Raw genomic sequence first — 18,068 nt, forward strand, 5'->3', positions numbered from 1 at the left:
AGCACGGGGCTTCGGCCGGCGCTCCTCGGAAGCATGCGGCGGGCGCCGTGCCAGCCGGGTGACGGGGCGCCCGCACGGACGCGCTGTGGGAGTGTTCCTTAACGGCAGGCAGTCCGATGGCAGCGGGAAGCTGGGGCTGAAGGAATTCTACGTTCTCTGGACGAAGATCCAGAAGTACCAGGTGAGCGCCCGGTGGCTCTGTCGGGGACGTGGGTGCACGTGCACCCCTCCATGAGGGCAGAGGGACATCCCCAGGGGTGGGACTTGACCCCCAGAGGCAGGATGGGCAGGTGCAAACAGCAAAGACGAGCCTGTGTGGTCTGCTCCCCACTCTCACCTGCTAGTGGCCAGAAACGGGGTCCCCTTCCAGCTGCCCCGAAAGTATCCTCTAGAGACTGTGTAGCCTTCAGTCCTTTGGATTTCTGACAGCTCAGTCACAAAACTGACATCCTAACGGGCCCACGGTGGCTGACCGACAGGTACGTGCAGAAGCCCGCTCACAGAGGGGGCGCTGTTAGCTATTTAAGGCAGAAACGTGGGTGACTTTCCAAGGCCAGACTAGAGGCAGAGCTGGGAAGCTTCACGGCCGTGCGGCACACAGCACACGCTAACTCGTCTCCTGCTGGCTTTGCGTCATGGTCCTTGTAACTGTTCTTCCTGTTCCAGAAAATTTACCGGGAAATCGACGTGGACCGGTCGGGCACCATGAACTCCTATGAGATGCGGAAAGCTTTAGAAGAGGCCGGTAAGGACCGTTTGTTTTAGGCGTAGGACACGTGAGCGCTTACTGTGCGTTACATGAAGCAGGGGCTGGCTCATGCTTTCCTTCCACCTCGCGAAAGCTAATTGGTAAAACAAAACACCTGCTGTGCCCTCTTGAGTCGAAGTTTCCTTCTGAGAGCCTGGTGGGTCGAGCGGGCAGAGCCAGTTCTCAGCACACTGGGCCCCCCTTTGGGTAAGTCCCTTGCACACAACATGGGGTTCTCTACTGGTTGGGACGTAATCCTGCCACAGAGACCCCAATAACCATCTTACTCTCCCAGACGGTCCAAGGGCAAGGGGTGGTGCCTCCCTTCCCCGCGGGACCACGCTGGCTTGCCACCACAACGTCCTGGCAACGGGTGGATGGCGGAGGGAGGGACAGGCTCCTTGCCTTTCAGGGCACACGTCCCCCTGGCAGGGCTTAGTCAGGGGCCCTCAGCCGGCTGCAGGGCAGGTGGGAAACGTCTCGCTTTCAGGCAGCCGAGACCCATTAGAAATTCTGCTGTGGAAAGGGCGAGAATTAGTGCTAGTTTACGCTGAACGGTTTCTGCCACACGCATCCAGGAAGAGTCTAGTCTCCAAGGTGACTCAGGGCTAGACAGACAGGAGAGGAAGCACGAGCAGCAGGGCAGCCTCGTGTAGCCGGTGAGGACCCAGGCAGGGCCAGGCAGCTCCGGCTTTGCAAAGCACCACAGTCCCCCAGGAGCGTGCCAAGGGACAGAAGCGCTTGTTGTGATTTGAAGGGCCACCTCTGCGCGTCTGTCGGTGGCGCAGGAGCCGGGGGGGGGGTGCCGTCCACCACTCACCCCGAGCCGGGTGTCTGCTCGTCCCGCCGCAGGCTTCAAGCTGCCCTGTCAGCTGCACCAGGTCATCGTCGCTCGCTTCGCGGATGACGAGCTCATCATCGACTTCGACAATTTCGTCCGGTGTCTGGTGCGACTGGAGACACTGTTCAGTAAGTGGCCGTTTGGGGAAAGACCCAGTTCCATCCTGTTGGGGTGAAGACACCCACCCTTGGCCTCGGGTGAGATCGGGGGTGAACCGGGACGCGTCTGCAGTTGACCATGAAGATCCTTCTCCAGAGTGGGGACGGAGGGCAGGAATAGCAGCTTGGGACAAACGGGAGGACAGTGTGGTCTCTGTTCGGCTCGCTCACGGGGGACGGCCCTTCTTCCTCCGCAGGGGTTTTTAAGCAGCTGGACCCCGAGAACACCGGGACCATACAGCTGGACCTCATCTCTGTAAGTCCGCGGCTCACGTGCCCCTCGGGACGGGGACCTGGGGCTGATGGGCTGCTGCTTACAGCCCCACCTTACAGATCTCCAGGGCTGGGGTAGTCGGCCTGGAAGGGGCTCTAAGATCCCACCCCGCACTGTCGCTGGCAGCCCCTTCCCGGCCCGCTGCTGACCCTCAGGTCTCTCCTCCCACCAGCTTTGCCTCAAGTAGGCAGTGGAAGAGGGGGCTGCAGGGTCCCTCAGAGGAAAATGAACCACTGATTTGCACACACGGGCGGTGGAGCTGATAAAACTCTGGAGGAAATCCAAGTGGGTTTGGGAAGATCTGTCTTTCTTAGAGCAGATCTACTTAAAATACTTTCAGAGCAAATTACTTCCTTCCCCTTTCAAAACACCCCGATAGTAACTAAGCTGGGGTTATGTGATTACCGTGCTCCTGAGGCTGGAGCCCACGCCGTGACCCCTGGGAGATGATCGTCAAGCCAAACGGAGGGGGGACACCGGTTCCCTGAAAAGCAAAGTGCGAGGTGTTCTCTGGTCATCCTGCTGCCAAAATGTTCTCTACCCCCAGGAGGAAGGGTACGCCTGTGCTCCCGGGCTGTACACTTCCTCTGCTCTCAGGGGAACGGAGCTCGGGGCAGCCCAAGGGCTGGGCAGGGGGCCAGCGCCACATGGGAATGACCAGGTCCCATGTACCAGTGAGGAGCCAGGTGGCAAGTGGGACAGGAGTCAGGGCCTGGCCGCTCCTTTCCTTGCACTTTGGAGGAAGCCAGCGGCTCAGCAGGCGTCCACCTGCTCGGATGCACCTTTACGTAAGGGGCTTCAGCCAACTGAAAATCCGTTTGAGCCAATTACAAGTAACGCTAAGTTGCTTGTCCAACTGTACGTCCCTGGGAAATACGCCCACCCTGAGGTCGCAGTCCACGGCGGAGGCTCGGGTGTTTGCTCGGATGACCGCCGTGCTGTGGGGAGCTTGGCAGAAGCCGGGGGTCCAGGTCTGTCCCAGGGTTCTCACTTTTCTCCAAGAGAGACCAAGGGCGAAAGCCACTCGTTTCAGGGAGAGCCACAGCCCAGACGCACGTCGTGCGGCCCATGGCGCGGAGGCGCCGAGAGCCTGTGCCGGAGGCCCTCACCCTCCTCAGCTTCGCGGGCTGCACTCGGGTCTCTGGGAGGCGCCACAGCACATGCATAGCCTTTAATTCTGTACCTGGGCTCGGAGCTGACGGCTGTTTTCTTCCTCACAGTGGCTCTGCTTCTCCGTCCTCTGAAGCCATAACCCATCCGCCTGAAGACAGCCCAGCACTAGGCCTCCACAGGGAAACTTTTTATCTGGGCCTCGCACTTACGGGAACACTCACTTCAACTGATGATTATAGCTGAGCATAAAGACGCATTTTTGAGATAGCAGAACTTTCAGATTTCAAAGTAAAAGATTTGCCTATCATGATCCTAAGCGCCAGAGTCACTTAATCCTTGGTAAGCTCAAACCCCGAACTGCTGCCTCGTTTACTTCCACACACTTTCCTGTTTGTAGCAATATTCAACCAGGGAAACAACGCAGGGAGGTATTTTAACAGCTGACCACACACGAAGTCTGTCTCCAAGGACACAAGGTCCCTGCTGGGAATACTGGGAATATTTAAAGCAACTTCAGGTTTAGAAATGCAGCTGTGACATTGAGCCAACAGCAGTCCGTGTCCCTGGACTTAAAGGGAAACCAGGAGGCATCACGGAGCGGCCTCGTCAAGGCATCCGAACGGGCCGGGCGAGAAGGCACACCTCCGTCACGTGGGTCCCACCAGAGACCAATCTACATAAAACCCACCGGTTACCTGTGTCTTAGCCCAAACCCTGAACAGTCTCGGCTCCGACGGGGAGTCGGCTCTGGCTCAGCTGCCTGAAGCCCACACCAGCTCAGGGGCCCGGGGGCAGAGCCGATCGCGGTCAGGGACAGAACCCGCCGTTCGCCGCCCGGACGTCACCCCTGTCCTGCTTGTGCGTGGAGCCAGGAGGGACATGGCTGGGAGCTGGTCCCCTGGCTCCACCCTGGGAAAATGCTAGCAGCATTATGAAAATACCGCCTTGTTGCCTTACCTTCTTCCAAACGTGCTGTTAATAAAGAGTCGCCCAGACAGTCCTGTGCGGTGCTGTCCTTCCTGGAGGGCCGGCGGGGGTCTGTGTGCACACTGGGTCACAGCCTGCTACCTCTGAGTTCCCCTCCTGACAGGAAAAGGCAGCTTAACTCCCCTTTCCTGGGGAACTACACAATTTCTTAATCCAATTCGGAAGCTCATAAGTGGCCACGAAGTAGGTGCCACTCTAATCGGCTTCTGGTCTCCCCTAAGGAGGCCCAGGCAGGCCTCTGGGCGTGGGGACAAGACGGGGGCTGACAGGACAGGCACATAAGTCCTGGGCCTGCTGGTGGTGACCCCTGGGGAGCCCTACAACCCGGGAGAGGAGCGGGGCAGGGAAGTGCATCTCCCAGACCTGGCTGGGAGGCGCTGGGCCTGCCTGCAGGCAGAGGGGAAGGGGGGAGTGTCCTCCACTCAGCAACTCCTGGCAGCACAGGCAGGAGCCCGGGACGGGGGCCTTCGAAGCCAGGCACACAGGTAGGGGAGAGGCCCCGGCCAACTCGTGTCCGTGCAGGCTCTGCCCCTCTGCACCTGCTGGGCCGACCCGGCTCACCAGCTCACTTGGCACTGGTCCAGTCGAGGAGATAATGGAGACACAAACGGGGAAGGTCTGCCTCACTTGGCGCAGAAGGACGAAGAGAATTACCAACTTCCTGGGGTTCTCCCACACAGTGCAGCCCTCGCCAGCGCCTACTTCACAGGGAGAAGTCAGCGCATCAACGCCCTCTACTTCTGACCCCGTGGGAAGCGGGCCCAGCCCAAGGCCCCCCAGTCTCTGTGCTGGGCACACAGGCTCTCTGCACTTCTCCCTGCACACGGCAGCCCAGCACCCTGAGCGCGGGCCCCTTCCTCCCCAAAGTGGAGCACGCCCTCCTCCCAGCCAAGCCCAGCAACCCCTCTCCCTCCTCTCCTGTCTTTTCCCTCCTCTCTCCCTCCCTTCCCCCCCCTCCTCTCTCCCTAGCTCTCCCACCCTCTCCCCTCCTACAGCCACCTGGGCTCAGCTGCTCTTACAGCTGCTGCTTCCTGGGCCCACCACCCACCTCCCAGTACCCAAATCTGGGAAGGAGAACCAGCAGCATCTTCCTAATTTCCTGTGCCTTTGACACGGTGACCTCTGCCCTCTGTTCTCCGTGCGTCCCTCCCCCATCCCCCACGAGAAGCCCCTCTTAAGCAGGGCCCACCTCCAGCTGCCCTACTCCCTTCTTCAAAACTCTAAAAACTGCCACCAGGAAGGTGCCTCACGGGTGCCACTCTGGGAACCGGGGACCAGCACACGCCCGGGTCGGACCTGGGTCCCCCACGCGGCGGGGTAGCACGCGGACGACGGAAATCGTGCTCGCGACCACCTCACGCACCGCCACCACCACAGCTGCGGCCGCTGCAGTCTCGACCCCGCACGGGAACCCGCAGCTGCGAGGCCACCGGAAACGCTGACCGGAAACGCTGACCTTCCCCGCTCCGTGACCCCCGGCCTCGGAACACCTCCCTGTCTTTGCAGGTATTTCTAGAAGGACCTCTGATACAAGGATGCTCTGATGATAAACAAGGAAAAGACAAAGGGAGAATCAGCAAATGTTCTCAGTTGAGGACGAAGGACACGGCTGATCACGTCCTAACGTTCACGCCTCCCCTTCCCGCACATGCGAGCGATTCCTACGATCTCCCGGCCCCTCCCGGCCCCTCCACGTACAGCAGCTGGCGCGGTCCTGCAAGGTGGTGCTGCCGCAAGGCGTGTCCCCCGCAAGGCATGTCCCCCGCAAGGTCAAGGTCGTGTGGCGGATTAGGAAGCACCAGACCAGGCCCAGAGCCCCACGGTACCTGGTGCCTGTCGCTCAGCGGCTTAAACACCCGTCTCCCAGGGCCCGGCTGCTCAGTCGAAGGAGCCGCGACTCTTCATCTCGGGGTCGTGAGTTCCAGCCCCACGCTGGGAGTAGACGTTACTTAAAAATAAAATCTTAAAACACCCATCACCTCACGGTCCTGCAGCCGGAGTCCCAGCCCACCCCATGGTACTGGCCGGTCCCAGCAGAGACCCGAGGAGGGGTTCCCAGCTGTCGGCGGGGGGCCTTCCACCTTCCCTAGCATGTGACCCCTTCCTCCTCGTGGCCGGCAATGGCAGACTAAGCCCCTCAAACCTCTCCTGCACCTATCCCGCAGCCCAGGGTGACCTCCCTGTCCTCAGGTCAGCTGATCAGAAAAGTCCCTCACAGAACCATCTAGATCAGCGTCTGGCCGGATAACCAGGACTCCTAGTCTGCTCCGCTCCAGAACAAAACCCCACGGCCCAGGGGTTCACACGACGCACACCTACCTCTCAGCCACGGAGGCTGTGGGTCCGAGATCAGAGTGCAGCCGATCTGCCATCTGGTGAGGACCCTTCCCAGAGCGCAGCTGGCCACCTTCTTGTAGTGTCCATGCGTGGCAGAGGGGATGGCCGCGACCTCTTCCTCCTCCAAGGGCACGAATACCCTTTGTGGGGTGGGGTGGGGCGGGGGGTGGGGGACTCCACCTGGTGACATCAGGCATGCCTCCTCGGCTCCCGAAGCCCCAGCTCCAAACACCGTCACCCCAGAGGCAAGAAGATGGGGGCATTGTCAGAATTCCGTCCACCACACACGTCTTCGGACTACTAGCTCCGTTGTCCTTGTTTCTCTAAGACGTTCTTTTACTCAGCTTTCTTGCTGGAATTTAGGTGCTCATAAAAACAACAAAAAGTGAGCACTGGTTTGTTTGTGGCTTCTGTTAAATGAAAATAGTTCCGCTAAGCAGAACGGGTTCCAAAGCCATTCACAAATGTGGTAACACATCAAAAACCAACAGAGAGATCCTGTCTATGTATGTTTTCATCTCATGAATGAGTGTGGACAGGGTAGATGAGGCCGAGACCGTCTCGCAGAGGCTAAGGGACGGTGAGACCCTCTGTCCCCGTGGTTCTCTATTGAGGGCCACCGCAGAGCTCACCAACTGCAAAACCGAGTTCTCTGTAAGCAAAAAAAATCACTTCTTCCATGTAATCACATGGCTAGTAAATAAATACTATTTTCCCACGGGGTAAGCCACCCAACGGCTTGTGAACTTTAAACAAGGCTTTTAATGACACAAAAAACCAAAACCAGTAAAAAGCTTTAGAGTCAAAAAGTTTAATTTTATTACAATTGTTTTTAAAGTCAGCTATGATCTTGACAAATATCATGGGTAAGTCTATATACCAAGTCTCCAATTTCCAAAATACAAAAGACAATAAATATAGATTCAAATTCATCCTAAAAACAAGGTTCTAAATCTAATTAGCTGTGCTACAGCGTGGATCCAGTATCTAAAACATACATCTAATTCTGAAGAACTCCTATCATAAAGGGATTGCTGACAACCAACCGTTCATTCTTTGCTGACATCTGCGCACGGGGCACCCCTGAGGCCCTTGGGTCCCCTGGGGCCTGATTGGCAGGGGGGACAGGCAGAGGTGCTGCCTCAATGGCACTGGTCCTTTCTGGCAGGGGTGGGGGGAGGGGCAGGGGAGGTGCGGACAAACACTAACTAGGCAGGACGTGAAGCCGACTTCCCAGGGCCCTATCTGTCGAGAAAACCAGGACGGTCACTGTTCATCTTCCCGAGTGCTCCACGAACACCATTCCCCCAACAGTGCGGTCAGCTTACTTCTGAGCACCGCTCCATCACGCTGAACGTCCCCATGGAAAGCAAATCCTCCAATCCTTCATTTTCTTCCAGAGGACATTCTGCACTACTTTCCGGTTACGTTGTCATTAAAGTCAGTCTTGTGAAATTTTTGCCAAACACAATCACATTACTTCTTCTTAGTGATAACAAAGATTAATTCTTCGGAAACTACAATTCCGTAAAGTTTCAGGCCAAACTCCTTTGCCTTGGTTTAATTCTTGGGTATAGCTGCAAGAGAAGAGAGAAACGATTTACACGCAGGAGTGTAATGGGGGGGAGCTGGCGTCACAGGAGAGAAACTAAGGAAAGGACTTTCTGCCACGAGAGGTGCCCAGAGCTGTCCGAGGACACAGATGCACATTCAGCAACTCTTGTGCGAAGGTCACAGGGGTTCCCCACCAGGGACAACACCGTGGCGAATGGACATAAAAAGGCATGACAACCCCGTGGGCTCGGCCTGGACTGCAGCGTGCCGCGTGAGCAGGCTTCCACCCCAAGGGGGACAGGAGAGACTGGGGTCCCTCAACTTCACTCACAACAGCCCAACAAACACTCTCGTGGGACCTGAGACTGTCAGCCACGAAATGCCACAGACTAAAAGGCCACCGATTTAAGGGAGGGCAACTGGAGCTTTCTGTTGGTGGATTTTTGTGGTTTCGTGTTTTCCTTAACAAGAGCCGCAGAGGGCATGTGAAGGTCGTAAGATCTGCAAAGGAGCAATCCAACTGGCAAGCTACACAAAGCCCTCCTCCCCCTCCCACCCCGACAAAGGAAACGGCGCTCGCTGTAAGAAAGGAGAGTCAGACTCCCAGCCAAGACCGGAACCCTAACTGGTGGATTGACATTGTATAAAAGATTGTTTTCCTGAGGAGAGATCAGTAGTCAATACAATTTTCCAGACTCCCATCTGAGCCTCTGGTTAAAAACTCAACATTAAGGTGATTTCAATTTTTTTTGAACCTCCAAGGAAACCTAAAAAAGTTTCTTAGAGACCACTTTGACCCCAAAGAGATTTCTAAAAGGCTGAGAACACTGAAATGCCAGATTAACATGAAAATCTTGGGTCGGGTCTGCCAATCTCAGAGCCTCGGGCGGCCACGCCCGAGGCCAGATGCCTCCACACCCAGGACAAGTGACACTTCCCCGTCCATGAGTCACCAAGCCTTTGTTAGAGGAGCAGAGTGAAAGACTCTGATCAGCAGGCAGTTAGAAAGTTTCCCGGGTCAGAAACTACAAGTGCCAGGGCTGCTGGTGTTCGGGGGGCATGTGGCTGCCAGCCGGGCTGCTTCTCTGCCGCTGGGACTGGTCTGGTCTGGGCACCGGGAAGCTTCCTGCGCTCCATGGCTCCGCGTTCTTTAACTTCCATCTATTCTTCAGAATTCAGAATTTTCATTATAATCACACCAGCAGATACTGTCTAAGCCCCAAAGGTTGACTTAACAACGAACAGTGCGACCGGGTTGGGGGGGCAGCAGTCAGGACACGCGAGGCCAACAAGAACAGACAAGAGACAGGAGGAGACACCAGGTCCCGACGCCACAGCCACGCCGTGGAAAGTAACGCCACCGCTGCGAGTATTCACACACAGAACCCGGGGTCGCGGCCTCGACGCCAGAGCAGCTCGGGCACGTAGAGCGTCTGTCCACCGTGACAAGGAAAACCTCCCCCTGCTGCCCGTCAGACACCGCCCCCCCAGTCTCAGGAGACAGTGTTCGCCACGCCGCCCGCCGTGCCCAGCGGTGAGCGTGCAGGGGTGGAGGCGGGAGCGGCGCTGCTGACAGCCCTCCCAGGCGCTTCTAGTTCAGACTCTTCTCTCACCCCTCCGGCAACCCCCCACTCTGCCAGCTCCCACCCATGCACACACAGGACATTACTCCCACTCCCTGGCCTCTGCCTGTCCTCCTCGCCTCCTCCCTGCAAATGCTCCCGAGAGCCCCCTGCTGAGGCCAGCAGCGCCTCTGTTCGGACGCAGCGGGGCCCCCGGCTTGCACATGCTCACACTATGCTGTTTTCCTCGCTTTTAACGAAACGTAAAACCCAACAGGAGAGAAGGCTCTGTCTGCCGGCTCCGCAGATCCTGGCGTGAGCAGACGGGACATTTGTAGAGAACATTCCCCACGTACCTTCCTCCTGCCTGTGAAGCAGCAGGACCTAGCAGACATGGACGTGGGAACCTCCCCTACATGTAAATCTAACACCGTCCGAACTCCAAAAGTCCATGTGGCGCAAAGGGTGGTCAGGTCAGCTGCAGCGAGCCCGACACAGTGCGGCCCCGCATAGCCAGGGCTTGCATAGAAGCGCCCCCGGTGTGGATAACTTACCCCCAACAGGTTGCGTGGAACGTAGCCCTCCTTGTCGTGCAGGCGCGCCCACCACCACTCGGTCTCCTCTTCGTCCTCCCGCCGGATAACGGTCATGCAGTCCCCTTCTCGCATGGGCAGCTCATCGCCATTCTGAGGCTCATAATCCCAGAGCGCGTAAAGGACTCCTTTGTTCATGATGCCCATTTTCTCCTGAACTCCTGAAATGACGGGAAGTAACCGCACAGGACACGTGACTCAGACTGTCCGCCCTTCAAACCCTCGGCTCCACGAAGCCACCAAAGGACAGATGGGCACACGCTGCAATGCTGGAGATCCCGCACAGAGAACCCCGTGAACAAAGCCCCAGGAGGGAAGGGATCCCACCAGATGTGTTAGCCTCCGTGATCTGCTCTAAGGCAGTTCAGAAACTAGTCTGACTCAGAGTACAGAAACTCTTGCAAGCCCAGGAATAAAAAATGAACTATTTGGGTACAGACTATTAGAAGAGTGAGCACTGTGCTGTCAAGTTCCAGCTGCCACTGAGCGTGGGGACCAAGGACTCTGGAGAAACTACTTCGTGCTTGACCTGGAAACCAGAGCAGCCGCGACAACAGCCCACGACGACAGTGTGGAACAAGCAGTCCCTGCCCGTTTCCAAGTGGGGAAAGGAAGAGGGAGCAAACTGTAAGATGTGTTAGAATGCATAAGTATTTAGATTTAAAAGTAAAAGATTTAAAAGTCTACATGGAGTCAAGTCTAAAGTCACGAGGATCTGAACTCTAGAATATTTGGAAATCCACAAATGTCCACTTCCACTATAGAAACAGACTTGCACATTCAGCCCTACTTTGTGCTCTTTCACTCTCCCCTCGCGGGCACAGGACAGGCATGCGGCGGGCACAGGGTGAGCGCAGGGCAGGCAGGGGACAGGTGCAGGGCGGGCAGGGGACAGGCACTGTGGGCGAGCAGGAGAAGTCAGGTCAGGAGGCCTCAGCACCCAGAGCTGGTTACTGTTTTCACCTTTATGGGTTTAGAAAAGGCAGGAAAGTGTCTGCTTGCCCTTGAATAGTCAGATTTTTTTTTCAGCTTCCGTGGAGAATGAACTTAATTACGAACTTCTGATCCGTCTATCAGTTACGCCAACGGAGTCCGGGGTGTCTCACTGCGGCTCTGGGCAAAACGGACAAAAGACACGGAGCTGCTCTTTTCCGGCAAACGCTCTGCCAACTAGGGGTCAGGCTTCTACTAATGGGGACACTTCCACTTCCGACCTCCCTGTTTCAATGAGACATGACTGTGAGATTCCAAGGGTGATGCCCTGTGTGAACTCGGACCCCAGCAGACTGGAGTGGGAGCAGCGAAGGGGCAGGAGAGAAACCCCGGGCACCATGGCATGCTCAAAAAAAGCTCTCCAAAGTGTCAGCGAGATTATTCGGGGCAAACCTGAATGACTGTAAAATACTTACTAAAAGCTATTTGGTCAGAATTAGAAAATCCTATTCTAATAAAAATGACTTCAGTCTCATTTCCAAGAAATCAAGAATGGAAAAAAATTTTCTTCTTACTTTGCTATTTGCCCAACGAAGAGTTACAAATTATGGCTTAAGCATTTTTTTAAGGGGACTGAGCACCTGCTCAGTATCTCGGTCACTGGGTAAGTGACCTGAAGCCACGCAGGCTCTCACCCCATGGCCAGCAGGGGTCAGAGGGGGACCCCGCAGGAAAGGCACGAGGCATGCATCCCTGGGACCTGCCAGTGCCCCTCCCAGCGGACCGTCCGCAACAGCGAGTGAACACCCGCCCGAAGCACCGCGGAAGAGCGGAAGGACGGCCTCCGCAGCCGCAGCCGCAGCAGACAGCAAGACTGGGCCGGGCCCAGGATGCTCCGGAAGGACAGCGAGCCGAAACGCGAGCCGGAGAATCACAGCGGGACTGACTTCCCAGGAAGGCGAACCCGGGCACAGCCAGACAACGGGAGCTACATGATTCAGTCACGGGTGATAGAGAGATTTTTAAAAAGGAAGGAGTGATAAACATGCAACACATTCAGGGTCAAGGTCGCAGCTGCCACAGGTGTGAGGGGCTACGTCAGGGTGGGGCCCCCAGACGCGACAGGGAGAAGCCAGGCCGTTGTCATTTCAAGAGCTCTGGCAGAGACTCGCTTTCTTGGAGTCCGTGATCTGTTCCATAAAGTGAAGCCCCCGGTCGGCTGTCCCTACGTGTGTTTAAAATCAGGTTCCGTGATTAAGTAAAGCTCAAGATGGCCAATACACTTCATATACCAAAGCATACGTTAAAAACTTAATAGTAAAATGTCAGTCTACCAAAATGATTCTCGATCCAGAGATTGGAAGAGGAACGAAATGTCGCCCTCAGTGCCCACGGTAGACAGTAAGGGCTGCGGCCACCACGCCGGCCCCGCCCTAAGCCTGAGAGCAGCCCGTGAGCCAGGGACACGGCCACACGGAGACACGGGCTCACCAGCCTCGCGGCCCGTCCCCCGTCAGCTTCTCAGAGTGTGAGTGGCGCGGAGTCCTGGCCCCTGCTCACCGCCGCTCCTTTGCAATTCTGCTCCAGCCCAGCTAAGAGTTCACCTCAGCTCATAAGAGTCGTGAACAGAAACGCCACCTGACAGACGCCCATCTGACATCGCAAGTCTCTTGTTCTCTAGGATTGGAGCCGATGTTCTCCCTCAGAACCATAATTGCAAACTGAAATCCACGAGAGAGCCAGAAATCGGCTCTGAGACTGGTGCTGCCCTTCCTTTACTTTATGACCGGTCTGCTCTAGTGGGAAATCCCGGGTCCGCAGGCTCGCACACGGCCCCTGCCGCCCCTTGGGAGCGCCGCAAAAGAGGGTTCCGCTCGCGGGGGGCCAGGGGCCTCAAAGCGCGTGGGCAGCTCAGGCCAGCCCCACCAGGCCTGCTCACAGGCACGCGCACGAAAGCGGCTTCATCTCCGGCGTCAAGGCTGCCGGTTTTCCCTGTTTTCAGCACCCAGGACTGTGCACAACACAAAAACGTTCCTCCCGATAAAAATACCAAACTAACCGTACCCCAGAAACAAGAGGACAGATTAGCGCGGTCATCAACGCGCCGGTCACACACCGTAAAGGAACTGTGAGCACTGGCTGTAGCCCTCCTCCATCTCCTCGCACTTGTCCGCGGCGGTCTGCAGGTCGCTGTAGGTCGTGGCGAACACGGCGGCTCCGGACTCCACCAAGAACTTGCACATCTGCACGTTGTTGCAGGAGGCCGCGCAGTGCAGCGGGGTCCTGTGGAGCGACACACAGCAGGCTACTGGCTCTGACCACGCACGTGACACCTGCAGCCCGGGTGTCCGAGGAGAATGTTCTGAAGTCTACCGTCTGGGCCCTTCTTCTGAAAACCTCTCACATGGTTGGTTTTGTAAAACTCAGTTAAACACGGATACTTGAGCCCATGAGAAGAGGACAGGGAGGAACAGTCAAGGACGGGCCACACCAGGCACAACGCAGGGCAGCGTGGCGGGCGAGAGGGATCACAGAAGTGAGTGCAAGGATGTGAGATGCGTGTCATGGTCTAAAACAGGGCGACACGTTCTGGAGCACCTGCCCCGTGGACCGGGCAGCGTGGAGGGCACAGCAGTCTTGATGTTAGAGGCTTTCAGCCGCAACAGCTGCCTGTCCATACTTCCTTTCCGACCCCGCTAACGAGGGAATTGGGTTGCACACGGAAAACTGCCTTTACCTAACAACTGGTTAAGTCCAAATTGAATTTTAATTGAGAAAAAGCTTTGCCAATTCAATACAGACCAGAAAAGCGACTGTAAAATACACACATTTCAGTCTGTTAGGCTTTGGCGGGCAGGAACTTACTGCCCTTACAGAGAATCCCTCCAGCCTCTCCCACGTTTACCGCGTGCTCCGAATGGCCCCAGACTAAAGAAGGAGAAGGGGGCCAGCACCGCCACCCAGGTCACACATGGACTGCAGAGCGCTAGCCAGGCCCGATCACCCAGATCGCACAGATTCACCCTTCTCGTCCCTCCCCTCTTCATCCCATTCCTCTCAGGTGTACAGTCTCCAAACACATGTATCCCCGTCCTGCATCCCAGAGCACTGCCGGTCAAAGTCTGGTGAAGAATATTGCATATTTTTTTAACTGCGTGGCTTTTTTAATAGTGAAAAATCATATATAACCTAAACTGCTAATGATATGGAAACAAAGACATTATGACACATTTAGAATTTGTTTTGGGGGCACCCAACTGGCTCAGTCAGGGGAGCATCCAACTCTTGATCTTGGGGTCATGAGTTCAAGCCCCACACTGGGTATAGAGCTTGCTTTAAAAAAAAAAATTTTGGGGGGCGCCTGGGTGGCACAGCGGTTAAGCGTCTGCCTTCGGCTCAGGGCGTGATCCCGGCGTTATGGGATCGAGCCCCACGTCAGGCTCCTCTGCTATGAACCTGCTTCTTCCTCTCCCACTCCCTCTGCATGTGTTCCCTCTCTCGCTGGCTCTCTCTCTCTGTCGAATAAATAAATAAAATCTTTANTCCCTCTCTCGCTGGCTCTCTCTCTCTGTCAAATAAATAAAATCTTTAAAAAAAAATTTTTTTTTTGCTTTGCTGACGTTATAAAGTTAAAACAAAAACTTAGGTTACAAAATATATGTATACGTAAACTTGAAGGGAACAGATTAAAAAACTGCTGGTGTTTACCTTTAAGGAATTGTATACAGAAAAAAGTTTTTTGTATTTTTCCCCAAAAAAAGAACATAATTCATAGTTCCTTTAAAAAGAGAAAAATTACGGGGCACCTGGGTGGCACAGCGGTTAAGCGTCTGCCTTTGGCTCAGGGCGTGATCCTGGCGTTATGGGATCGAGCCCCACATCAGGCTCCTCCGCTGTGAGCCTGCTTCTTCCTCTCCCACTCCCCCTGCTTGTGTTCCCTCTCTCACTGGCTCTCTCTATCTCTGTCGAATAAATAAATAAAATCTTTAAAAAAAATAAAAAATAAAAAATAAAAAATAAATAGAGAAAAATTACAAAATTTACTCTCTGTTCTATTACAGTTATTGGTGGCNTGGGAGCCTGCTTCTTCCTCTCCCACTCCCCCTGCTTGTGTTCCCTCTCTCACTGGCTCTCTCTATCTCTGTAGAATAAATAAATAAAATCTTTTAAAAAAATAAAAAATAAAAAATAAAAAGAGAAAAATTACAAAATTTACTCTCTGTTCTATTACAGTTATTGGTGGTGACAGTACCTTATCAGGGCCTCTCATTTCACTATATAATAGCCATCCATTATCCTATGAAAGACACATCATTTATAACAATGTCTCCTGTGTTTATGCACACAACCGCTCCATGAAAAATGGATTCCATGGTCAAACAGACTTGGGAAAGACTGCGAACTCTGCTTCCTTCTTGCAGACGCACAGTGGACATCAGTATACTAAAGACGGGTGTTGCCGGGCTCGGGGGATCAGGCTTAAACAGCATCTCTCAAACACACAAGTCAGCTACGTCTGTGCCACTCGGTGACATTTCTTCTTCTTCTCACTCAACTATGATACTTTATAAAAACTCCACGTGCTTCCAGAATGGGAGCGAAAGGAGTGTCACACAAGGACGTGTGGCCACAAGCCGCATAAGGACACAAGCAGACGCTCTTACCGCCCAGTAACGCTGGGGACACCCCACGGCTGGGGCGGCGGTCGCCAGGGCTTACCATCCGTCACTGTCTGCGGCATTGACATTCACACCAAACTGCACGAGGAACTTAACGATTTCCGTATGGCCCGCACACACAGCGTTGTGCAGAGCCGTGATGCCCTCGTCATTGGGCAGGCTCGGGTCGTCAACCTGTAACATCGAGACGAAGGGTGAGGACCGTCACCCAGACTTCCTGTCGCTGTTCAGGTCACTAGCACCTGGCTCTTCAGGATCAAGTGAACAGAAATAGGCTTCTGTGGTATTTTGTTTTTTAGTCATAATTAAACCCTCCAGGAGCCAAGATGACTACAACCAACCTCAAGTCTAGAAATACGACCGCCGGAACAGCCACATTAAGCAGGCGCTCGCTGTAAAAAGGTCTTAAAAATGAAGAGGGGCCGGGAACTGTATCCTCAGAGTCATTTCTGCTTATTGCCCCTCCTGCTCCCACCACAAATTAGCGTCTCAGGAGAAGGTGCATTTGCCATGGAAAGGAAAGAAGGTCAACTAAGAATATTTTAAAATAGCAGGCTTCTGAAAATAGGGTCCCCACGTGCAACCTGACACCGCAAATCCACGTCCGCCCAGGAGCAACTATAAACAGAGGGGAGCCATCTCCCCGGAAAGAAAAGTGCTCTGGAGGGTCCCTGGGGAAACCGCACTTCCGCCATCACCCCAAACCCCACAGTCACACCTCAGTGTGGCCTGGCCTGAGCGTCCTCCGCGTCCCTCCCCACCTTGCCCTCACCCCCTCCAGAGCTTTCTAAGTAGAGGTCGGAAACAAAATATAACGTTGTATTTAAGAAATCTACTACTCCCATCATACCTCATAAATAATTCTCTGTACAAGGTCAAATTCTCCCTCCAAAGACGAATCTAGAAGTAAAGCGAGGGGGTTGAACTTCACCCTCATTCCATGGGCGATCCTTTCTGAACCAGTTTTACGCAAGTTTGTCCTTTTGCCCTGCGGAAGAGAGGTTCCAAGTAAGGACCCTGGTCTCAGCGAGCAGACCCGGGAACGGGAGGAGGACCATCTCAGCTGCGGAAGTAAAAGGACATTTAAAAATCTATACCACATCTTATTGACACGTAACATTATCTGGAAGTGCAGACAAGTCACAATACACAGCTTACTGAATACACATGTGTAACAAAGCTGGTGGGGTCACGTGACGGTGACCCCGCAGCAGAAGCCGAGCTACAGGTGTGACAGGGCGATGCGAGCAGGCTGGCTTTCTGTGGGGCGTAAAATCGGCCAAGACTGGTCTTCAAGTTCCCTATCTGATTGAGGTTGGCAAACCCCACACAATTAAACCAGGCAAGAGAATTATCAGAATTATCATGGCTAAGGTTTAATGAATGGCTATTCGCAGACTCCTCACAAAAACCCCATAACTCCATTTTACAGATAAGGAAGTTAAAGCACACAGCCAGGAGCATCAGAGCTGGGATTTAAATCCACGTCATCTGGCTTCTTTGAATCCTTTTTTTTTTTTTAAGATTTATTTATTTATTTACTTGACAGAGACAGAGACAGCCAGCGAGAGAGGGAACACAAGCAGGGGGAGTGGGAGAGGAAGAAGCAGGTTCCCAGCAGAGGAGCCCGATGTGGGACTCGATCCCGGAACGCCGGGATCACGCCCTGAGCCGAAGGCAGACGCCTAACGACTGTGCTACCCAGGCGTCCCTTTTGAATCCCTTTCTTGTAGCCATTTTACAACACGATGCTTCCTTCGGGGAAAGCATATCATTAAGGGAATAATAAGTATTATCAGCCTGTCTTAGATATACTAGCAAGAAATCCTTCCAGTCTTAAAATGCTATCCCTATTTTATATTCAGAATTTGACTATACTCCAAGATACACGAGCAAATTAGTCAAGCCCTTTGACTGTTAATAAGCCAGGCTTGAAAAAATATGGCAAAGTTGTTAAGACTGATCTAACAAGCCATCAAATCTGTTTCCTACCACGCCCAACAAAGTGGAAACGTCTCCTGAGGCGTGCGCTGGGCTATACAGCCTGGTCCTTATTTTATTTCAGATGCGGGAAACTACCGAGGTTTAGAAAACGTCAAGTGGCCATCACTCCATTTCACAAACATGCGATGACTTAACTGCTGTTGTTTCTTGGAAACAAGAAGTGTAAATGCTGCGTGGCCGTGGGTGCAGCCGTGAGCAGGACAGGCAGGGACCCGTGCACGCTCGCCAACAGCCCAACACGCAGGCTTCGGTCTCACTTGAAGCCAGATGAGAAGAAAATAGCTC

The 18,068-nt window shown here is 54.3% G+C and overlaps 3 protein-coding genes across 4 annotated transcripts in view; 1 reads left to right on the forward strand and 2 right to left on the reverse strand.

The window, feature by feature from the left end:
• The window catches only part of CAPN2 (calpain 2), a 40,963-nt gene extending 36,832 nt beyond the window's left edge, over positions 1 to 4,131 (forward strand). The window contains exons 17-21 of the mRNA XM_002922393.4: positions 113 to 181; positions 667 to 745; positions 1,601 to 1,717; positions 1,945 to 2,003; positions 3,242 to 4,131. Coding sequence (XP_002922439.1) covers positions 113 to 181; positions 667 to 745; positions 1,601 to 1,717; positions 1,945 to 2,003; positions 3,242 to 3,265 — 348 coding nt within the window. The 3' untranslated portion in view covers positions 3,266 to 4,131. The remainder of the gene's footprint in view (positions 1 to 112; positions 182 to 666; positions 746 to 1,600; positions 1,718 to 1,944; positions 2,004 to 3,241) is intronic.
• A 170-nt stretch (positions 4,132 to 4,301) lies between these two features.
• Positions 4,302 to 6,493, reverse strand: LOC117803531. Its single transcript, XM_034667629.1, has 4 exons — positions 6,441 to 6,493; positions 5,948 to 6,020; positions 5,418 to 5,661; positions 4,302 to 4,819 (listed from the first exon to the last, which is right to left on the reverse strand). The coding sequence occupies exons 1-4, from the start codon at positions 6,491 to 6,493 to the stop codon at positions 4,338 to 4,340; spliced, it is 852 nt and encodes a 283-aa protein (XP_034523520.1). The 3' UTR covers positions 4,302 to 4,337.
• Positions 6,494 to 7,253: 760 nt separating this feature from the next.
• Positions 7,254 to 18,068, reverse strand: part of TP53BP2 (tumor protein p53 binding protein 2) — a 37,430-nt gene continuing 26,615 nt past the window's right edge. For both annotated transcript variants that reach the window (XM_034666590.1, XM_034666589.1), the window contains 5 exons: positions 16,630 to 16,767; positions 15,820 to 15,953; positions 13,217 to 13,383; positions 10,129 to 10,328; positions 7,254 to 8,035 (listed from right to left, as the gene is read on the reverse strand). In XM_034666590.1, coding sequence (XP_034522481.1) covers positions 7,994 to 8,035; positions 10,129 to 10,328; positions 13,217 to 13,383; positions 15,820 to 15,953; positions 16,630 to 16,767 — 681 coding nt within the window. In that variant the 3' untranslated portion in view covers positions 7,254 to 7,993. The remainder of the gene's footprint in view (positions 8,036 to 10,128; positions 10,329 to 13,216; positions 13,384 to 15,819; positions 15,954 to 16,629; positions 16,768 to 18,068) is intronic.

This window comes from Ailuropoda melanoleuca, chromosome 8 (genome assembly GCF_002007445.2).
Source record: "Ailuropoda melanoleuca isolate Jingjing chromosome 8, ASM200744v2, whole genome shotgun sequence".
Taxonomy (NCBI): domain Eukaryota; kingdom Metazoa; phylum Chordata; class Mammalia; order Carnivora; family Ursidae; genus Ailuropoda; species Ailuropoda melanoleuca.

Excerpts from the sequence above, each read along its gene's own strand:
- LOC117803531 (XM_034667629.1), bottom strand. The coding sequence starts at position 6,493 with ATGGCAGATCGGCTGCACTCTGATCTCGGACCCACAGCCTCCGTGGCT. Across the intron at positions 6,021-6,440 it reads ACAGCCTCCGTGGCTGAGAG|AGTCGCGGCTCCTTCGACTG; the intron begins GTAGGTGTGCGT and ends CCCGAGATGAAG. Across the intron at positions 4,820-5,417 it reads CCGCCGCGTGGGGGACCCAG|GCGCTGGCGAGGGCTGCACT; the intron begins GTCCGACCCGGG and ends CCTGTGAAGTAG.